The following is a 21930-nucleotide window of genomic DNA, read 5'->3' as shown; positions in this document are numbered from 1 at the left end:
TTTTCACTTCAGCTATCTGAGATGATAAATGTGACCCTCTAAGAGCTTTCCCGCTGTAGGTACATTTTCTTTCTTTGGAGACACAAATGAACAAAAAGCTCCTCCTCCTCAGGGGTTTCGTTCCTCCCAAGGACTTCTGGAACCCACTAACCACCCTATGCCCTAAGCTAAACCTCCCACTTGCTGGAAGTCTCTATGTAAGACTTGAACAGGCATGAGGACAGCTGGCCCAGAGGACATGTAGTCTTGTCACAGATGGCCTCAAAATATGTCTGACTGGCTGTGTTTCCTCAGTTTTTGGATCGATTGGAAAGCTTTGAAAAAACAGGAGATTTCATTCAAAAATCCCTGTTTCTGTCTTGGACTGTCATATAGCCGCAAAGCATCCTGCATCTTCTCCCCTTTTCTTCTGTGATATTCATCCAGATGCACCCGTAGATATTACCACAGGCCCTATACATAATTGTCTGGCTACCTCCGTCCTTAAGCAGCACTGTCCAGTAGCCCTTTCTGCAATGCTGGAATATTCTAGATCTGTGAACAGTAAAGTAGTTCCCATTCCCACTTAAAATGGGTAACTGAGGAGCTCATATCTTACATTTTAATCTGTATTTCAATAGCCACATATACCTAGCGGCTTCTGTATCAGATAGCATAATTCCAAACATTAAAAAATATCATTGTTGGGGCTAGCCTTGTGGCATAGCAGGTTAAGCCACCACCTGCAATGCTGAAGTCCCATATGGGCACTGGTTTGAGTCCCAGCTGCTCCACTTTCCATTTAGTTCCCTGCTAATGTGTCTGCAGAAGCAGTGGAAAGTATCCCAGGTACTTAGGCCCCTGCCACCCATGAGAGACCCAGAAGAAGCTCCTAGCTTCCGCGTTTGGCCTGGCCCAGTGTAAATGTTGCATCAGTTTTAGGAATGAACCAGTAGTTAGAAGATCTTTCTTTGTCCCTGTCTCTCTGAAACTCTGCCTGTCTTTTTTTTAAGTGAGTCTTTTTTTTTTAAATCATTATTCGATCCACACATGCTCAGACTATAATCCCACATTTGTCCTGCCCTTCTTTCTTGGATTTTCTCTTCTGTTTATTTTATCTTGCTTTTAAAATTTTTATTTATTTTATGTGTTTGGAAAGCATAGAGAGGCACAGATATCTCTTGTCTGCTGGTTCATTCCCCCAAATGCCCGCAATATCAAGAGCCTAGGACTCAATCCTTGCGTGTGGATGACACGGATTCAGGTATTCGAGCCTATGATGTGCCTGCCTCCCAGGAGGCACATTAGCAGGAAGCTAGAATTGGAAGCAGAGGGCCCGGCACCATAATCTCGCACCTTGCATGCACCAAGATCCCATGTGCATGCCGATTCATGTCCCAGCTGCTCCACTTCCTTTCAGCTCCCTGCTTGTGGCCTGGCAAAGCAGTTGAGGATGGCTTAAAGCCTTTGAAACCTGTACCCACTTGGGGAAGGCCCAGAGGAGGCTCCTGGCTTCTGGCTTCAGATCGATTCAATTGCAGACATTGTGGCTACTTGGGGAATGAGCCAACAGATGAAAGATCTTTCTTGCTGTCTTTCTTTCTCTGTGTAAATTTGCTTTTCCAATTAAAAAAAAAAAAAAACAAGGAAACAGCTGGGATTCAAACCCTTGCCACTCTGATAGGGGGCAAGGATGTCCCACATAGTGTCTTCACCACAGCATCAAACCCCTACTCCCTGTCTTATCTTATTATGCCCATTGATTGATGGCTTCACTTGTGGGGTGATGTGAGAGCTGACATTATAAATAACCATTCACAGAGAGGAGTCAGGATGGACATGTGGAGAGAGAATAGGGGACAATTCCGTTCATTTGAGAAAACAAATGCCAAGCTCCTGGTGAGACTAGGCTGCTCTAAACACCATGGGAGCCCCAGAGTGGTGAACAAGCCATTTACGGATAGTCTTTCTTTAATGTCTGTCTTCCCCCCCATCCCCTAGACAGTAAGCGTCTTGAGGGCAGAGAGGAGGTGTTGGTTTAGAGGGTTAGTCCCCTTCCCTGCTGTTAGAAACTGCAGTGAGCATCCAGGTTGTTACATGTGGTAGTGATTCCCCAGCTCTCCTGCCCTGTGAGCTATTTTGCATTCCATCCTGGATTCTTTTCTGATGCCTCTGTCTGCCCTGAAGGAGGGAGGTGACTGCAAAGCAGAAGCAGCACCCAGCCCATTTGCCTCCTGGGTACAGGAAGCAGAGTATAATCTCTGTCAGCCTCCAGGTGCAGTTCTGAGGCTCTGGGCTGATGGATCTGACTGCTGCCTGGTAACTGATTATTCCCCAGCCTTGTGTGCAAAGGGTGGAGAACACAGGGTTCCGCCTGGCCTTTCTCCTACAGCTTTGGGCTACTAGGAAGTGGAGGAGACTGGTGCTACCGCTGGAGGTTGTTATTTTTTAAGAGTTGTCTATGTTTTTGAATTGCAGAATAATGGAAAGGGAGAGATCTTCCATCTCCTGGTTCACTCCCCAAAGATCTACAACCAGGGTTGGGCCCTGCTGAAGACAGGAGCCCAGAAGTCCATCTGGGTCTTCCACATGGGAGGCAGGGACCCAGCTACCTGAGTTCTCACCTGCTCCCTCCCAGGTGTACTAAGAAGATGGATCAAAGACAGGTGTATCAGGACTAGACCGGGTACTATGATACAAGATATGGCATCCCTATCCCAAGTGGGAGTTTAATCCACTGTGCCACAGTGCTCACTCCTGAAGATTTCTCTTTTAATATTAACTAAATGCCAGTCTTCATTTAGATATCACCAATTTTTCTTTTAGTATACTTCTCCCAGAATCCATACCAGGTTGCCACCTTGCATTTAGTTGCCATGTGTCCATCCTCACCTGCATCTCTTCTGTTCTGTGACTCTTGTGTAAGATTTACTTATTTAAAAGGCAGAGTTACAGAGAAAAGTAGACACATAAAAAGAGAGATCTTCCACGTACTCTTCCACCCCCAGTTGGATACCGCAGCCAGGACTTTGTGTGATCTCTGGAGTGGATCCTGTGGTGGATGCTGCAGGGATGCAGGTGGACAGAGCGTAGTCCTGTCCTGCAGCCCTCCTTCAGGAAGTGAGATGGATAGAACCCCATGACATGAGGCAAAATCCTACAGCTACCAGGAGTGGCTCTGAAAGATCCAGAATGGGAAGAAGGATGATTCCACTTGGGAACTGGGACAGAAAGAATCAGAAACTGTTGTACTAAGAGTTACCCTTCCACACTGTTGAGTTTTTAGTCAGTGGTATGAAAAGGGGAACCCCAGGAAGGCAGGGCACTTGGGGTTATATGTGCTTATGGTGGTGTGGGTGGTGTGGTGTGGTGTGGTGAGGTCACAGGCTGAGCAGACATTGTGTGGGTTCCTCAGTGTCCTTAAAGGTGATGTGAGGATCCTTAGAGATAACTCATGGGGAGAGTTGAAAGACTTTAGAGTATCCAGAAAATGCAAACAGAGGTGACTCGCAGGAAGGATTTGGGGGAAGAAACTCCAGTCAGTGAAGCCAGTTAGGCTGCTACATCCCTCTTTAATCAGAGGAAGTACAGGTGTAACTTGAAGATGCATTGCATCTACAGAGGGCAGACCTCAGGAGGGATCCTCAGGAAGATGTCCAGTTGAAATAGGGAACTGTCAGGGGTCCTTGACAACTGAACTTGGGCAGTCACTTGGAAGACTGGTCATGCCACTGACCAACACAGGATAGGGAGGAATGAGCTAAAAGAGGGTGAGTTATAGGACATGAGGAAGATAACCATTGTGCTATTCACCATTTGTTTTGAAACATCCTCTCCCACCTCCCCATCTCACAAGGGATGATTTTCACATCTCTGCTCTAACGAGTGTTCCCAAGCCTGAATCTTGTGATCTGAGTCAGATGCTGAGGTTTCTTTGGTGCTGGGGTCGTCTAGTAGTGATATGTCCTAGCTGCCTCGATTTGGAGGGTGGGATTTTGCAGTTGCTCTGACAGCACCCTCAAAGCTGGGTGAGGTCTTGGAACTTCCTTAGCTCAACCACCAACAACCAGTGGGGACTAGGAATGAGAAGATTAGAACAGATCATGTATGGATTTTTTTTTTTTTTGCCCAGATTGGGGGAGGGTATTCCTTTTTATTGATTAATAGTAAATACTTGTTGACCAAATAAACCAGTGAAGCTTATGTATCTTGTTTCCCTGTTGACTATTCTTAGACCTGAGTATGAATTTTTAAATCTCCTGCAGGTATCTCTGGACCAAACAGCCCCTCCAGTGTTGGATGGCAGCGGTTTGGGGATAAGCATGGGCCAGTCTGTAGACAGAAGCAACAGCCAGACCTTTGGGAACTCCCAGAATGTGGGAGAACAGGGTTTCTCCTCTACAAACTCCAGTGACAACAGCAGGTGAGACTCTGGAAAGTTGACTTCACACCCCTAGGGGAATGGGGACAGTCTCCCACAGGTTGCAGAGCTCTGGGCCAAGTTCTGATGGTGTCATGAATCCTGGGTAGTTCCTTGGTTGAGTCAGTCCTTACTGCCCTTGTAGGACAGACTAACGCGGGATGTCTGAAAGGTTCCCACATAGTATTAGACACTAGACAGGTGTATAGGGCTTTGGGAGTGGGCCCTCCAGACCCTGACACCTCCCAGCTCTCTGGCCTTCATTAATTCCTTTAACCAACTTGGATCTCTAAAGAATAGCCATTGTCATTATGTTTCAATGTTTATTACCATTCAGGGTTTCTATGTGTCAGTCCTCTGCTTGATAGCTTTGCACCAACCATGAAGACAGGAAGAGCGTCATTCCCATTTCCTGGCTTAGGCTTCCAAGGCCATGAAAAGCCAGAGGCCCCACAGTTAGTACTGATCCTGCGATTCCATGCCTGTACGCTTACTGTCACACCTGGGGCTCTCTGGTCAGTGTCCCTTGAGGTGGGGTGGAACCAGCAGCACGTCTTCAGAGCACAACAGAATCACTTTGAAGTGATTTTTTTTTAACCAAGTAACTTTGCAAGCATGAAGTGTCCCAGAAGACATGCCCGGGATGACACCATCGCTCCTAATGTTTGTGTTCTTGTCTCTGTGTGTGCCCCCTGGCTCTGATGATGGACACTCTGTTACAGCTTGCAGCAGCAGGCAGCCAGCTCCTTGACCTCGTCCTCCACCCTGGCAGAGATCCTGGAAGCCATGAAGCACCCCTCGTAAGTGCTGGGTCATCTGAGTGTATGCAAAGGGCATGTGGTGCCCAAAGACCTGTCCACTGCCATGAGCCTGGGGACAAGTCGCCTGACCTCTCTGAGCCTCTCTGTGTCAAATGGAATTTTTTACTAACTGCTTATGTCCACAGAGTTGATGTAAGGACTCAGAGGTGAGGGACCTTTCTTCTGCCAGGGACCATTTGGCTATTTATAACATCATTCAAGGGCCCTACAAAATGATCAACTTAAACATTAGCCTGCTGTAGACTTATTGAGTTTTGGGTCCCACTTGTGGATGCCTCAGCAGGGCCAGACCAAATGATTTCACGGGCTGTATATGGCCCACAGGCCGGATGTTCCCTACCCCAGAAATGGAATCATTAGTGTAGATGTAGTGTAGTGTATCAGTTCTCTTCTGTTTTGTCCCCTTTTGTATCCTGTCATGACAATTTCCCTGGGCCTAGGAACTGTGGAAAGAACTTACTTTACTGTGGTGGTGTTGGGGACAAGCTGGAAAACTTCCCTTCCCTCTGGAGAGCCCCTTCTATTTCATCTTCTCTTTCTCCCTGTGGCCACTGGGCATGCGCACACATCCTGCTCCCTGCTCCTCCCATTGGAACCCAGGACAGGAGTCCAGCTGCTCTCTGAGCAGAAGGGCCTCTCGCCGTGCTGCTTCATCAGTGCCGAGGTGGTGCACTGGCTGGTGAACAACGTGGAGGGCGTCCAGACGCAGGCCATGGCCATCGACATCATGCAGGTGAGACAGCAAGGCCAGGCCCCCAGGGTTGTCCGTGTAGATTCCCCCGGGAAACCAGGGCCTGTCCTGGAAGCTGGCAGCCTCTCCTGGAATGAGGCCAGTGGCCTACAGAAGATTTGTTTTTGTTTTATTTTTCAAGATTTCTTTATGTCACTTAAGAGACAGAGAGGGAGAGAAAGGTCTGTGTGATTCTCTTTTTGGGTCACTCCCCACCACATGCCTACAGCGGCCAGGGCTGGACCAGGGCATAAGCTGGGAGCTGAGAGCTGGGAATGCAGTCTAGGTCTTCCATGTGGGTTAGTGGGAACTCCATCCCCTGCTGCCTCCTGGAGTCAGGAGCTGCAGCTGGGAATCCAAGGCAAGGACTCCAGGGAGGGATGTGGGTGTCTTTACCACTTGACCAAATGCCCACCCCACTCTGAGGAACTGTCTCTTGGTGGGTTTTTTTTTTGTTTTGTTTTTGTTTTTTTTAAGGATCTGTTTCTAATAAATACAGGGCCCATCTGGAATGGACACACATTGTACCTTGACTTTCAGATTTGGCAAGACTTACCGTCTGTCCTGAAATGTTCTGGACACAAAATCTGTGTCCTTTTGAACTCTGGGAAAGCGTCTGTGAGAGACCGTCAGGGAACATCTTCCCTGTGTGACCTCAAGCCCTCTATTCCTCCACCCCGGTCAACATCTGCTCAATTCCAGAGCTGGGGCTGGAGTCAAGGTTCCATGTCAGAGGCCTTGGCACACAGAATAAGGCAGCTGAGACCGGTTCTTTAAGGATGGGATCACCTCCTACTGCCCATTTCCATGCCACCGCTCTCTGACATCTTGCGTGGCACTTACCTGACACTTACTTGAACTTAATTAAACTGTTTAAGACTGGAATTAGCCATGAGAGGCAGAGAATGAAAAAGGTGGTGTTCACTGAGCCATTTTACACTCTTCAGCCTCATAGAGCGCACCGCTGGAGATCTGTGACCCCACTGGCTGCTCATCCCTGAGATGTAAAATCAGGAACAGATCTCAGTCAGCAGGTGGTCATCGCTTCTGTGTCCCTCTGCTTTTCAAATAAATGGAAGTACATGCATCAATAAATTTAAGCCCCTCATTTTCTTTCTCATTGCATGTCTAGACTATAAAGTTCTTTAAGCATAAGAATATGGCAGCAGTCATTTATTGAGAGAGAGAGAGAGAAGAAGAAGAAGGCAAAATGGGCTTGGAAGAATCAATAGAAATTTTTCAAAGTTTTGCCAGTAGTCCCCTGTTGCTTTCCTAGTCAGCCTTGCCTCCAGCCAACCTTGGTCCAAAAATATTAATGGAAGATTTCAGAAATATTTCATGACATGACAGGAATAGGAAGAATCCTATTTCTAAATTTTATTGCAAGACATTGTTATAATTATCCTGGTTTATTAATAATTGTTGTTGCTCTCTACTATGCCTAATTTATAAGTTAAACTTGGTCATGGGTGTGTATGCATAGTGAAAACATAGCTTATATAGGGATCATGCCTATCTAGCTGCAGTTTCAGGCATCCACTGGAGGTCCCAGACTGCATCCTGCTGTGAATGAGGGAGACCTACTGTATAACAAAATATTAACTTTTTAACAACTGGATGGTAGTACACCTCAGTTATCTTTGTGCTCGAAATCATGACACAGTTGACCCCAGGTGTATTTGTGTAGGGCAGCAGTTGTGTCTAATTGGGAGTGGCAGGTAAGGTTCTCCTCAGTGCTCCTGGGACTCCCCCTCCTCGTCCCCATCCCAATAGGAATTTCAGGGTTCAGTGTCTCTCCTAGAAAATGCTGGAAGAGCAGCTGATCACACACGCGTCTGGCGAAGCCTGGCGGACCTTCATCTACGGCTTCTACTTCTACAAGATCGTCATGGACAAAGAGCCCGACCGAGGTCAGCGCCCAGGCCGAGGCGGTTGCCCCTGCGGGTGGGAGTGTCTCCTGGTGCTTTGCTCTGTCCCATGACGATGTCTTTTGTGCTCCATGTATGACACTGTGTCCTAGGCTGACACTGCCTGCTTGAGAGTTTGTATCTAATGTGAGTGAGGGAGCCTTCTTCCATTACAGCGTGTTCTCGGTGACAGAACAGTGCAGGAAGGAGACAAACCCGAAAGATGCCAAGAGACACAGTGTGAGAAATTCCCATCAGTCATTTTGTGGCGGTCGTTTCTCAAGACAGCACACTACCCCCATCCAGGACAGGTAGCTCTGATGTGACAGGATGAGTGCCAGTCTGTGATTTGTGACTCTTTTCACTTGCTGGGTTTCCAGAAAAACCATCAAGTCCTAGCTAGATTTTCCAAAGGCTGTTATTAAGTACTGTCACCCCTCAGTATCTGTGGAACATAGTTCCAAGGCTCCGGGAAATCCACGGATGCTCAAGTTCCTTGCATAAAATGGCATAGTGACCTCATAGACTCCACATGTATCTTCCTACTCATTTCACATCATCTCTAGATTCCTTATTTATTTAACAGAATGTAAGTGCTACATAAACAATTGTTACACTATATTATTTAGGAACTAATCACTCCCCCAATTTTTTTTTTCTCAAGTGTTGCCCATGTCAATTGGTTGAGCCCAAGGATGCAGAGGGCTGGCTGTGTTGATTTTTTTTTTTCCCCAAAAATAAGAGAAAGTAATGGTCAGGTGGGAGCCATGTCTGGCATAGTCAAAGCCAGCTCAGATAGCTCTGAGGGCCACCCAGGAGCCAGTCCTCTCTCTAGCGTATCCAGTATAAACAAGGACCATGGCTGAAAGCGACCCTTAGGCTTACAGCGTCCCACCAGCACTACCCCCACCCCCTGTGGTCTCTTATCCAGAGACGTGTCGGGAAAAGATCTATGTAAGCTTGCTTGCTTTTTTTTTTTTTCCCCTTAAAACCTCTAGTACGTCCATGGACACCCTTTTCCTCAAATTCTAAATTTGACCAGTAGATGATCTGTTTTACCCTCAGGTTGCTAAATTGAACTAAAGCTCATATGAAATAAAATTCCCCATTTGAAAGTGAACAATTCAGGGGCGTTTAGTACATCCACGGTGTTGTGCAACTGTCGCCTCTCTCTGGTGCAAGTTTTCATCACCCCTGAGAGAAGCCCATCTGTGTACCCATTAGCAATCATTCCCATAGCTCGTCTGCCCTCTGTCCCTGAGCAGTTGCCAATCTGCCTTCTGTCTCCAAAAATATGGCTTTTCTGGACATTTCATCTAAATGGAATTGTACGACATGGCGGCCTTGTGTGGCTGACACCTTTTGACTTAGCGTTAGGTTTTCAGGCTTCCTCCGCATCACAGCATGCATCCACCGGCATGTAAGCGTTTGTCCTGAGGGCTCCCTGTCTCTCCCCGTTCTGCTCCTTGCAGTGGCCATGCAGCAGCCCGCTCCCACTTGGCATACGGCAGGGGTGGATGATTTCGCCAGCTTCCAGCGCAAGTGGTTTGAGGTGGCCTTCGTGGCAGAAGAGCTCCTGCACTCAGAGATTCCTGCCTTCCTCCTGCCCTGGCTGCCCAGCCGGCCGGCCTCCTACGCGAGCAGACACAGCTCCTTTAGCCGCAGTTTCGGAGGACGGAGCCAGGCAGCTGCGCTCTTAGGTAAATGCCCAGCACAGATGGCATGTGGGGACATGCTGGTGGGTGAGTGAGTGTTGTGGGTATGGGGGAGTGGCCAGCCATAAGAATGATGCCACATGAACCATGGTTACAACTACGGTGGCTGTCAGGCTGTCCGTTGTGTCTGTCCCAGTGTGGGTTCCCATGCTGTCTTTCACTAGCCCAGTGAGTCCAGCCAACAAATGGTGTCTAGTGCCTCCTGCATTGGAGTGTGATGCCATATCTGCACAGACAGGAGAAAATAGATGACGTGGTACTCTTCTCCAAAGTCCCCAGGAGGCAGGGGATGTGAGCTGCTGCCCACAGCAGGTTCACTTCCTTCCAGAGCCCTTCCCCAGAGGCACAGCCTCTTGGAATCTCAGAAGAGGAAGGAACCCAAAGGCTGTCCAATTCCAGACCCTCATACTGAGCATGCGCTTCCCATCATCTCTTCCTTCCCGTGTGTATTGACCACATCATGGGATGTCCTCTGGGGTGCTTTCCTGTTTTCCCTGCAGCTCTGGGGCAGGGTGAGCACCTGCTTACTGAAAGCTGGGGACCTGTGATAGGAAACTTGCACTGCTGCTCGGGAGAACCTGGCAGATGGATTGAGATGCAAGCATCTCTAGGAATCCATTCCCTGTGAAGTTTATCTCAAGAGATCCAGAAACTCCAGAAGGAAGGAAAAAAGCAGACATAACTAACATAGACCAGACTCCAGAGAAATCCCATGTTCTGTTTAAGGTTTATTTATTTTATTGGAGAGGCAGATTTACAGAGAGAAGGAGAGATAGGAAGATCTTCATCTGCTGATTCACTCCCCAAGCAGCCACAACAGCTAGAATTAAATAATCCAAAGCCAAGAGCCAGGAGCTTCTTCCAGGTCTCCCACATGGACCCTGCACGCTTGTGGGAAACCTAAAAGAGGCTCCTTGCCCTTGGGTTTGGGTCGGTGCAGCTCTGGTCATTGTGGCCACCTGGGAAGTGAACCAGCAGATGGAAGGTCTTTCTCTCTTGTCTCTTCTCCTCTCTGTAAATCTACTTTCCAATAAAAATAAATCTTTAAAAAAAACTTTTATTTATTTGAGAAAGTTAGAATAAAAAAAGAGTTTGAAATCTATATGCTGGTTTAATCTCCAGTTGGCTATAACAGCCAGGACTGAATCAGGGCAAAGTCAGGAGCCAGGAACTCTTATCGAGGTCTCCTGTGTGGATGCAGGGGCCGAAGCACTTGGAACCATCCTCTGCTGCTTTTCCCAGGTCACCAGCAGGGAGCTGGATCAGAGGTAGAACAACCAGGACCTGAACCAATGTCCATGTGGAATTGAAGCAGCAGCTTTATCCACTGTACCATAGTCTTGGCCCCAGCTCTGTGTTCCGTCCATCAGCCTTCAGCTGCTTTCTGGCTTTTCTGTGACTCCAGTCCAAGCCACCGATTCTCCTGTGTGCATTACCTCATGTAGTCACCTCTCAATAGCTCCTCCCCACCCCACCCCCCGGCTTTCCTGTCATCTATTTTCCACACTGAGAAAGCAGAGCGACCTCTTTCAATAGAGCTCAGGTCATGTTCCTCCTTTGGGCAGCATCCTCTCTGTTCCAGTGTCCCTGTAGCAGTCTGCAGGCCGTCCAGGATGTGGTCTGCTTCCCATCTCCATCTTCTGTCTACCTCCTGGGCACCTGGCCGCACCACTCTAGCTGTCTGCTCATTGCCCATACTTCTGCTTCCAGGTCCTTCTTTTTATTTTTATTTTTTTAATGATTTATTTATTTTTATTGGAAAGTCATATTTTACAGAAAGAAGGAGAAACAGAGAGGAGGATCTTCCATCCACTGGTTTACTCCCCAAGTGGCTGCAATGGCCAGAGTTGAGCCAATCCAAAGCCAGGAGCCTGGAGCTTCTTCTGGGTCTCCCACGTAGGTGCAGGGTCCCAAAGCTTTGGACCGTCCTCACCTGCTTTCCCAAGTCACAAGCATGGTGGCTAGGATTAGAACCGGCGCCCATTTGGGATTCAGGTGCATTCAAGGGGAGGACTTTAGCCACAAGACTACCACACCGGGCCCTTTGTCCTTGTTTTCGCCTGCAAACAAAACAAAGTTCTTTGATTTGAAAGGTTACATGGGTGGTGTCATGAATCAGCAGCATGAAGCAGAAACGGAATCTGGTTTTGCTAAACCTCGAATGTTGAGGCAACCAAGGTTCTTCAGCCTTCAGTGCCGCAGCCAGCTGAACAATGTCCATGCAAAAGCAAAGCCTTGCGGGGAGCCTTGGTGAGCTCACAGCTCAGACTGGCAGGGAGGAGTAACAGGAATAGAGGAGACATAGAAGTGGAGAGGTTAAAGGAAACTGCACGGGAGGAAATGCATGGTCGCTTGTCACCCGTGTTTTCACTTGATCTTTGCTGTTCTCTTCTAATTCTTTTCTGGCTAGGGACATTATTGTCTTATCTGTCTCTGCACTGCCCTGTTGTATAGGATTTCCGAGTGAGAGTCCTCAATAAGATGAGCACAGTTGGTACTAAGACAGAGAGCGTGTTCCCATCCTTTTGTTCACTCCCCAGATACCTGCAATGGCCAGGACAGGGCCAGGCCAAAGCCAGAAGCCAAAAACTCAATCCAGGGCCCCTATGTGGGTGGCAGGGCCCACATTACCTGCGCCATTGCGGTTGCCTCCCTGAATCTGCATTAACAGAGAATTGGAATTGGAAACTGGATCCAGGTATTAGACTCAAGTTCTGTAGTGTGTGGATGGGCATTCCTACGTGGTATCTTAACCACCAGGACAAATGCCCACTCAGAGGTTTCGTTTCTTGAGAAAGGAGTGTAAAACGGCAACCCTTTCTGGGCTGAAACCAGAAAAGCAGGACTTCCTCCTGACTGTGGTCTAGACTGTGCCTCACGGTGTCCCTTTGTGAGTCAATGAGACCAGGAAGCCTGAGGTTCAGCCTGGCCCGGATTCTTCCTCTGTGTTCTTAGCCAGGCATCTCAGCTCCCCGGGCTGCCATTTCCCTGCGCTGTTAATAGAGAAGGAAGACAGACTCTGCCTTAATCAGTCAAATTGGGCCCACCATGTCTTGGTTTGCTTACTTTACAATATATTTTATTTTGTAGAGTAGTTTAAGGCTCCCAGCAGAAGTGAGCAAAAGGTCACAAATATTCCTCTGTATACACGTACACAAGCCCTTCTCCCCTAACAACACCCCCCACCAGAGTGGCGCATTGCTAAACAATCTGTGGACCTGTGTGGACTCATCATTATCACTCAAATTACCAAGGTTTACCTTAGGGTCCTAGACGCAATGTCTGTGGGCTTGGACAGATGTACATGACACGTCAGTAGCTGCATTTGTAGCACTTTAGAGGATGGTTTTCACTATCCTGAAAGAAAAAGTCCACCTGTTTTCATACATAAAGCTTAATTGGAACATAACTGAGCCCATCCACTTAACATGTTATCCACGGCTGCTTTCACTCCATCATGGCACAGTTGAGTATTTTCCAAGAAAACTGCATGGCCCACAATGTAGTTACCATCCAACCCTTTACAGAAACAGCTCACTGACTGACTCCAGGACTGGGTGACCTTCTAGAATCTGTCATATTTTTTTTATTCTGTTGGGTAATCCTGTACTTTGATACCAGAGTGCTTAGTTCTTCCTCATCGCCCCACTTCCCCTGTTCCTACTTTCTGGGGACCCCCTCCTGCTCTGCTCTCAGCCGCCACCGTCCCGGAGCAGAGGACCGTGACCCTGGATGTGGATGTAAACAACCGCACGGACCGCCTGGAGTGGTGCAGCTGCTACTACCATGGCAACTTCTCCCTGAACGCTGCCTTCGAGATCAAGCTGCACTGGATGGCCGTGACCGCCGCTGTGCTCTTCGAGATGGTGAGGGCCTTGGCGGTGCACGTGGTTGTGGCCCCGTGGTTCCCCTCACAGGGTGGGAGTGGGGGTGCTTCTTAGAGACTCGCATTGCTTGTTCATTTTAACTCAGGCCCCTGTTACCGTTTGACCACAACTATTGGTATTGACTGTAAGAAAAATATAAACCCTGATAAAAGCACAAACAGAAAACAGTAGATTCAGGTTTGTCAAACTTGGCACTATGGCATCTGGGGCTGGGAAGGAGCAGCACCGTGCATTATAGACCGTCGAGCAACATCTCCACCCTGTACTTACAATATGCCAGTCACACACTCCCCAGCTATGATAATACCAAATGTCTCCAGAGCTGGGCATATAGCCTAGTGGTTAAGATGCCCAGAACCTGAATTAGACTGCCAAGGTCCAATTTCTGGCCCAGGCTCCCAACTCCTGACTTCATGCCAGTGCAGACCCTAAGAGACAGTGGGTGATAGCTCAGGTGGTTGGGTGCCTGTTGCTCCTGCGGGAGACCTGGATTCAATTCCCAGCTCCAGCCCATCTCAGCTGAGACTATTGCGGGCATTTAAGGAAACTGTCTCTCTCTTCCTTCCCTTCCTCTCTGTCTGGTCTGCCACAGGTCTCTGGAATGGGACATTTTCCCTAGTTGAGACTAACAGGTCAAGAGTAAAAACATGCCTGCCTCCCATCCCTGAGTCCTAAAGCTTCCATCCAAAAGTGGCTACCATTACACTTTGCGAAGTGTGCTTCCAGACAGATTGTAGGCCTTTACACAACCGTGGTTTGTAACAGAGATGGTAGCCTGGGATATGTCCTACTTACATTGTGTTTCTCCCATGACCTGGATGTCTGTATGTGCTCTTTATCAGCATAAGTAAATGTGCCTTGGTTTTGTTTTGTTTGTTTGTTTTGTTTTGTTTGTTGTGTGTATGTGTGTGTCATTGTTTTTTCACAGTGAGGGCACTGACAAACTTACCTCGTTGTTTCGAGGGACTGCAGACTATTCTGTTGTTTAGCTCTAGCAACATTTATTTAACCATTCCCCTATTAATGAATATCACTGCTTTTAACTCAGTGTTTCTCAAACAAGGGATATTTGGCAGTGTCTGGAGACATACTTGCTCATTTCCAGTGGTGGTGGTAGTGGTGGTGGTGGTGAGTACTGCTGGCATCTGATGAGAGGCCCATCACCCCAGAGTGCAGAGGATAGCACTCCCCCAGTAAAGGCTTAACTGGCACATGCTGACACAAGTGCCAAAGCGGAGAAGCCTATTTCCATGGGTCATTCCCCTTCAGTCATCTGCAATTGGACCATCCATTGCTCCTGCACTAAAAAGCTCTCGCTAGCCATCCCCTGCCCCAGGAACACTGTCCCAGTGCCTGGAGGATAAATACTCCTTACTTATCTAAGCTATCAGTATCTCCCAGGGGCCCTCCTGTAACACACATCAGCCACAACCAGTACTTCATTGTGACTTCACCTGAACCCGCTCCTCTCTAATAACCATGAGCTGAACATCTGCTATAACCAAGAACATCTGCAAATTCAACGAGGAGCCCTGAAAGTTAAGAGATGACCCCAGAGAAATAACACAGTGTTGGGCCCAGAGCTCTCAGTCTCAGGTTTGACCCATAAAACCATGGTATCTGAGGGGGTAAAGACCCAGCCAGGTCTCTGCCTCCACTTGGCTCCATGAAAAGACAGATTGAGAGAACGTCATTAAAGTATAAATCTCAAGAAAGCCCTGCTACTCATGCCACCCCCACTTGTAGAAGACACCTGCTCCTCCCCAGCAGAGTGTGCCTGGAGGTGGGGGGGGGGGGTCACTTCCTCCAGGAAAACAAACACTCTGACCCAGCAGACCAGAACATTCTCCTGGCAGGCAATCTCAAGATGACCCAACTGCGGCCTTCCAAGACACACACATGTATAGTTACGGTTGGGAGCAAAGAGGGGAGGGGCGTGGTCATTTGTCTTAGGAATTGGGTGACTGTCCTGAAAAAGCCCACTTTTCTCATCTGTTCACATGCAGCCTGCTAAGAATGGCTGTCTTTGCATCACTGCTTTGTTTTTCCCAATATCCTTCAGTTTCCTGGGTTTAAAAAAAAAAAGTTTATCGAGAACTAGACAGTTGCTCCCACTCCTCAAGAAATTGTTGCTGTTGGGACATTTGAGACGCCAGTAGCTTGGGTTCCTCAGTCTTTGAACAGGTGAGCTTTAGGGGTTGGCCAGAGAACGGCTGGCATCCCGTTGGGTCAGGCCTGGTTAGTTTTTGACCAGAGAGCACCATAGCCACCTCCCATCCTACCTCCAGTCTTTCTCATCTGGCCTGAGTGTCCTGTCTTCCCTATTGGATCCTTTGAACTTACCGAATTCTCAATCAAGGACAAAAATCAGAAAGGCTTTGCCTATATCCCGTGACCTTTCTCCAGCCTGCCACATTAGGAAGGGTTTCCGCTCTCTCCACTGTGTTCTTCCCACAGGAGGCACCAAAGTTGCAGAAGACAAGCTGTGTGCTTAACTCATGGATTTTTTTTTTTTAAGTATTCATCAGCAGGTTAAGCTATTTCCTGCCCAGGACCGGTTTGGAGCCGGTGAGCATGAATAAATGAACAGGCCGATCGATAACGCCTGTACCTGTCAGGAAGTCATTTTCTCTTCATCGGAAAGAACCCGGAGGTGACCGCTCTTTGCTATTCCCGTGCTTCCCACCAGGTCCAAGGCTGGCATCGGAAGGCCACCTCCTGCGGCTTCCTCTTGGTCCCAGTTTTGGAGGGTCCTTTTGCACTGCCCAGTTACCTGTACGGCGACCCCCTTCGAGCCCAGCTGTTCATCCCGCTCAACATCAGCTGCTTGCTCAAGGAAGGCAGCGAGCACCTGTTTGACAGTAAGAGTTGAAACCCCCTTCCCCTTCCTCCCCCACCCCACAGGACACCTTCTCTCACTGTTCTCACTTACACGGGTTGGTGAGCAGAGAGAGCCTTTTAGCAAGCAGTGGAGGAGCTGGGTTTCGATCTAGGTCCTTCACTGAGTAGGTAGATCACTTATGGCTCTGAGCCTCAGTTTACCTTATTCTGAAAAGTGAGATGAAGTCGAGCTGTCTTGCCCCCTCCCAAGCAGACCACTGTGAAGTGTGGGGCACAGCAGTGGGTGGCAGAAGGGTCTGTCATGTACCCTGCATCTGCAATACACACCAGGCTCTTATTCCACAGACTCTGACTTACCTGGCTCTGACCACAGGGGTTTGAACCTCTTGGGAGACTTGTATATGCCATCCTCTGCCGAAAAATAGTGGGGAGATGGAGAGTGAAAGAGGAAACGGTGCCTATCATGCCAAGCTGAAGTGGGTCAGCCCTTGGGGCCCTGCAATGTGGCTCAAGTCTTGCTTCTCAGGAAGAGAAAGCAGACTAGCAGAAGGCTCAGAGGAGAGCGGAGCGTTGCCCATCAGGGTCCCTGCCCTCTACTGCAGGTTTGCTCCTGGAAAAAGGAGAGCACAGAGGGCCCCCAGCCTGCCACTTGACCCCAGTCAGCCAGGTTCAGGACAACATCAGAGGACAGCTCCTCTCGCCACAGCACAGAGCCTTCCAACCTCAAGCATCCATTGCAGACGGATGTATAAATAGCTCCTTCAAAAGCTTTCAGTGAGTTCACAAGATGATGTTGCTTTTAAGAACAAGAAAAAAAAAAGCTAGGGTTGGTGCTGATCCTTCAGGAGCCCTGTCACATCTCGGCCATAAAGATGACAAATGTGGAAGAAATCACCCCTGATGTCAAGGAGGTGCTTTTCCCCTCTTTCTGCCTCTCCTACCCCATGCCCTTGTAAGCCTGCAGTGTGGTCGGCAGCAAAGAGCCACTTGAGGCCTCACCAAGTGGGCCAAGGCCGAGCTCACGAGCTCACGATTCCTGCACTGACCACGACATGGGCGGCCCTCATGTGAAGAGCTCTTCCTTAAGGCTCATCTGGGTATTCTCTGTTTACAATTTGGAAGATGATTTTTGTAGAGATGCAGTGCTCTAAGTGACAGTTGAGGTTCCGGGAGAGTCCCACAGAGCCCCTCCCTGCTAGAGGCTGCAGACTTCGTAAGGACACTTACTGGCTTCCATGGTATTCCGTAGTGACATGTATTCTCATTCAGCTTCCCCATGTGGCCAAGAGAGGGCTGCATATGCAGTCCTGAATTGCCGCATGGCTGTGCTCCCATCAGGCCATTTTGAGTCAGGCATCTCCACTTGATGGTGTTTTCAATATGTAGAGAACACAGGGATCTTCCTGCACACCAGCTGGAGACCAGGGAGGGTCTTTTCCACCCACAGTGTAAGCACGCAAGATTGCTCCCAGGGCTGGTGTTAGAGGACCGTGTGTGTGTGTGTGTGTGTGTGTGTGTGTGGTTAGCTTTCCCTGCCAGTTGTAACCGTGTGTGTGTGTGTGTGTGGTTAGCTTTCCCTGCCAGTTGTAACCGAGTCTTCTAGCCCAGCATCCTCCTTGGGTTGCCATGGTTACAGCTAAAGAAAGGAGTCCTGGTTTAAAGGAACCAGGACTTGCCTTTCCTTGGAAAAAATTGATTTCCTTGCCCCTGTGCCTGCCTTCCTGTTATCAAAAATCTTAAAAAAAAATCTGACAAGAATGTGCTGTGTGGTGGGGGTTTTTTTTTGTTGCTGTTTTATTTTCCCTATGAAAGCCAAAGTCCTTTTGTGTGTATGTGTGTGTGTGTGTTCTCTCTTTTGCTGTGTAGTTGCCCAGAATCCTCTAATATCCATCCTAGCCAGAGCATTCCAAAATGTGGAAATAGTGACACAGCTACCCCGGGCAGTCCTGTGCTTTGGGATGGCCCCAGCCCCAAGAGCAGCCCTAGCTCCGGGGCCTGTTGCTATGAGACAGCCCTCCCCCACCTTCACACTCAGCTCAGTTCTCCATCCTCTCAGAAACCCCATAGATGAAGTGGGGCTGGAACAACGAGAGTGGGCATGGAGTCAGGGAATATCCTTAACCCATCACTTTGTCCACAACTCACTTTGACATTTATTCGTTTCCCTTTCCCCACCCTCCAAGTGGAGCTTGTATCGTCACCTTTTCCTTGCAGGAAAATGGCAGACAGGGAATAGAAGATATTGCAGTTTGTTGTTGGTATGCATTTCAAATGTATCTTCCATTTGTTGTGGAATATCACGCTCCCATTTGCCCTTGACTCATGAGGCTGAATCTCTCCTGCTGAGTGCTGGCAGCTCACACTAGCTGCCGAGGACTCCTCATGTTGCTAGATCCCGCTGTGGCTTGGCTTCCACCAAAGCCAGGAGTGCGGGAAAGTGGGCCTTAGGCTCAAGGGGCCAGGAGCTGCCAAGGAGTGCCCAGGCTGTTGGATACGGGGACGGCCACAACCTTGGTGATTACAACTCTGCCTCTCTGCTTGTCTCTTTCCAGGCTTTGAACCTGAAACCTACTGGGATCGGATGCATCTGTTCCAAGAAGCCATTGCACACAGGTTTGTCCCTTTGCAAGAGGGAACAGCGGGCAGGAACCCGAGTTTGACTGGAGCCACAACCGCCACAGGGAGACCCCGTGTTGTTGATTCCCAGGAAAGAGCTATACTCTCGCAGGGACACAGCGGTGCTGGTCCCCGACAGGACTCTGTTCTCCTTTTCTTCCACAGCACCCTGTTGTGGGGGCCCCGAGAGGGCAAGGGCTTGCGCTTTTCTTGTTTTGCTTTTGTTTTTGTTTTTTCACTCTACTCTGCCTAGCAAAATGCCTTGGGCAGAGCAGTTATTTAAGGCATAGCGCTCGTGTGGAGAGGAATTCTTGAGCAGGATTGTGACTCTGAAACAGTCCCAGAGTCCTCACAAGGACCATCTTTGAAAGAGCCAGAGTGTCCATCTTCCCTAGACCCTCCTGTGGTGGCTCCCAGCCCCTTCATGATCTTCCTCTGGGCAGTTAGGGTGAGATTAGCACACCCCCTTTCCAGGATCGGAATTCCCCCTCATAGGGAACATGACTTGCGTTCTCCTTCAGTGGATGGAGAAGTGGCCAGAGACCATGTAATAAAATTGCCTTTTAGATAAGCTAAAGAAGAAAGGAGGCGAGAATGCTGTGGTCCAAGCTGAGTGAATGGAAAGGCTGGATCGGAACGTGGCTACGAAGCAAAAGTGAGATTGAAACTAGAGAGGGCGATCCCGGAGCGTGTCAGCCTCACCACCTGATCTGCTTATTAGACTTCGTGATTGTTTGCGTAATGATTTGAAAATGCCAGTGCAGAGGCAGCCGCTTAGACATGGGATCGGACACAGCACCTGTCCCCTGCAGGAGCCCAGTACCCAGGCCTGCAATCCTGCCCTCAATACCTAAACAGCCCCCCAGCAGCCCCAGAGGGCAGGAGGTACATCCACTAACACATCCTTCCCAGCCCTTAGCAGGTAGGGCCATAATAAGTGTGCAGTATAGAAATAGGAAAAACCAGGAATAGAAGTAGTCATCGAAGAGAAATGAGGCAGAACAAGTCAGAGATGAAAAACGGCTCCTGCCGCCTATTTCCAGAGCGAGACAGGCCCAGGTCGGTGCTCCCCACTTTCAGGAGGAAGATTTCTATGAAGATCCTTCATTCCTTTTCCTTCTGGGGTCATTACAGAGAGCCGTCTAACACTTAGCCTGAGAACAAACAGGAGGGGCAGACAGGTGTGACTGTAGTGAGGGAAGATAAAAACCCTTCTGGGGCAGGTCTTCTAGCCAGGCGGTTATGACAACCCAAGTCTGTGTCACAGTAGCTGGGTTCAATACCTGGCTCTGGCTTTTGACTTCAACTCCCTTGTAATGCAAGACCCCAGGAGGCAGGGATGCTGACTCAAGGAACTGGGCCCCAGCGAACAATGTCGAGTTCCTGGGTCCTGGGCAGGGTGATGCAACAGGCCAGAGTAGGTAGCCAAGCAGCAGCAAAGGACACCAATGGGAGGCCTTTCAGGGACTGTGACCGGGCCCTAGGAAGTCTGGTGATCCCAGACTCTGGTATTGGAAAGATGAAGGTTGGGAATTGGTGAGGGCAAAACCAAATCCGCCTGGAGGTCCTGTTGACTCTTCCCTTCGTGTGCCTTCAGCTGTGGTGGCCTTAGTGTATCTTCCTGTTTTCCTTTCCTTCCCTTAGGTTTGGGTTTGTACAAGATAAGTATTCCGCCTCTGCTTTCAACTTCCCTGCTGAGAACAAGCCCCAGTATATCCACGTCACAGGTGAGGAACCCCGGGCGGCAAGTGGCACAGGTGGAATTCCTGTGGCTGCAGTGTGTGCACCCTGGCCATGGGTGAGGGGAGGGCTAGTGCTGCCCACACAGGTGCCTTCCCTTACCCGAAGCCCAATGGTGGGTGCCCATCTCCCCATTCCCTGTATTTCCTCCAGGAACCGTATTCCTCCAGCTGCCCTACTCCAAGCGCAAGTTCTCGGGCCAGCAGCGGCGCCGGCGCAACTCCACCAGCTCCACTAATCAGAACATGTTCTGCGAGGAGCGTGTTGGCTACAACTGGGCCTACAACACTATGCTGACCAAGACATGGCGCTCCAGCGCCACAGGCGACGAGAAGTTTGCCGACCGGTTACTGAAGGACTTCACTGACTTCTGCGTCAACCGCGACAATCGGCTGGTCACGTTCTGGACGAGCTGTCTGGAGAAGATGCACGCTAGCGCCCCGTGAGGTCAAGCTGCACCTACATGGGATGGCCATGTCCACTCTGGGGCAGGGAGAGAGCGTCCACCCCGTAACCCAGGGTTCCGGTTAGGCTCTAGGCATGTGGTGTCATTTGCTGTCGGTGACTAAGGGTCCTTGCCGTCCAACCACCATGCAACGTTGCAGAAGCAGTGGCTTTACACTGCTGCCACCCAAATCCTGCCAAGCAAAGCTCCCAGAGCAGATAGGCAGCACGGATTGCCGGTAGGATGGCCTGGGGCTTCGAGGAACAGGGATAGGCAACCCCACTGCTGTCTTCAAAGTCAGGATAGCGGCTCTTGTTCATGCCGCTTGTCTCAACCCTCCACGAGAGAGGGGAGTTTGGAGTAGAATTTGCTGCCTCAGAACCACCCAGGAATGTGCCCAGGGTGTAAGGTAGTTTTGTGAAGTACTGTACTATAGACCCACGTCAGCTGTACATACCTGTAAATACCAGAAGCAAATAAAGCTCCTTGCTCAACCTCTCTGTCCGTAGTAGCAGCCATCCCAACCTGGGCAGGTGGGATACACAGTGGTGCTGGGTCTCCAGGGCCATGGGCAGCCAGCACAGGAGGTAGGAGGGCTTCAGGAGTCACCACCAGCTTCTGGCCGAGAGTCAGAAGGGAATGGGCCAAGACTGGAGTGCAGACAGTGTGCTGGACCAGTCAGCCACAGGCCCAGGCCGTCGGAGATGATCTCACTCGGTGGGTGAGCCCAGGTCCGGGTTGCATTCTGGGAGAAAAAGAAAAAATAACCAAAACTTCTGTTGACTTTCATTTAGGTTTAGTCCATGCTCGGGGCTGCTTGATATGGTGG

The 21930-nt window shown here is 49.4% G+C and overlaps 1 protein-coding gene across 3 annotated transcripts in view; it reads left to right on the top strand.

The window, feature by feature from the left end:
• The window catches only part of DEPDC5 (DEP domain containing 5, GATOR1 subcomplex subunit), an 86180-nt gene extending 64585 nt beyond the window's left edge, over positions 1-21595 (top strand). For all 3 annotated transcript variants that reach the window (XM_041003631.1, XM_041003630.1, XM_041003629.1), the window contains 10 exons: positions 4245-4402; positions 5122-5199; positions 5821-5953; positions 7752-7860; positions 9330-9557; positions 13269-13438; positions 16149-16320; positions 18853-18913; positions 20561-20643; positions 20810-21595. In XM_041003631.1, the coding sequence (XP_040859565.1) occupies positions 4245-4402; positions 5122-5199; positions 5821-5953; positions 7752-7860; positions 9330-9557; positions 13269-13438; positions 16149-16320; positions 18853-18913; positions 20561-20643; positions 20810-21102 (1485 nt within the window). In that variant the 3' untranslated portion in view covers positions 21103-21595. The remainder of the gene's footprint in view (positions 1-4244; positions 4403-5121; positions 5200-5820; positions 5954-7751; positions 7861-9329; positions 9558-13268; positions 13439-16148; positions 16321-18852; positions 18914-20560; positions 20644-20809) is intronic.
• The last annotated feature ends 335 nt before the right edge of the window (positions 21596-21930 follow it).

Source organism: Ochotona curzoniae, unplaced genomic scaffold (genome assembly GCF_017591425.1).
Source record: "Ochotona curzoniae isolate NIBS_2020 unplaced genomic scaffold, NIBS_Ocur_1.0 scaffold_274, whole genome shotgun sequence".
Taxonomy (NCBI): Eukaryota; Metazoa; Chordata; class Mammalia; order Lagomorpha; family Ochotonidae; genus Ochotona; species Ochotona curzoniae.
The sequence above is the reverse complement of the archived record's forward strand: the minus strand, read 5'-3'. Positions and strand labels throughout refer to the sequence as shown.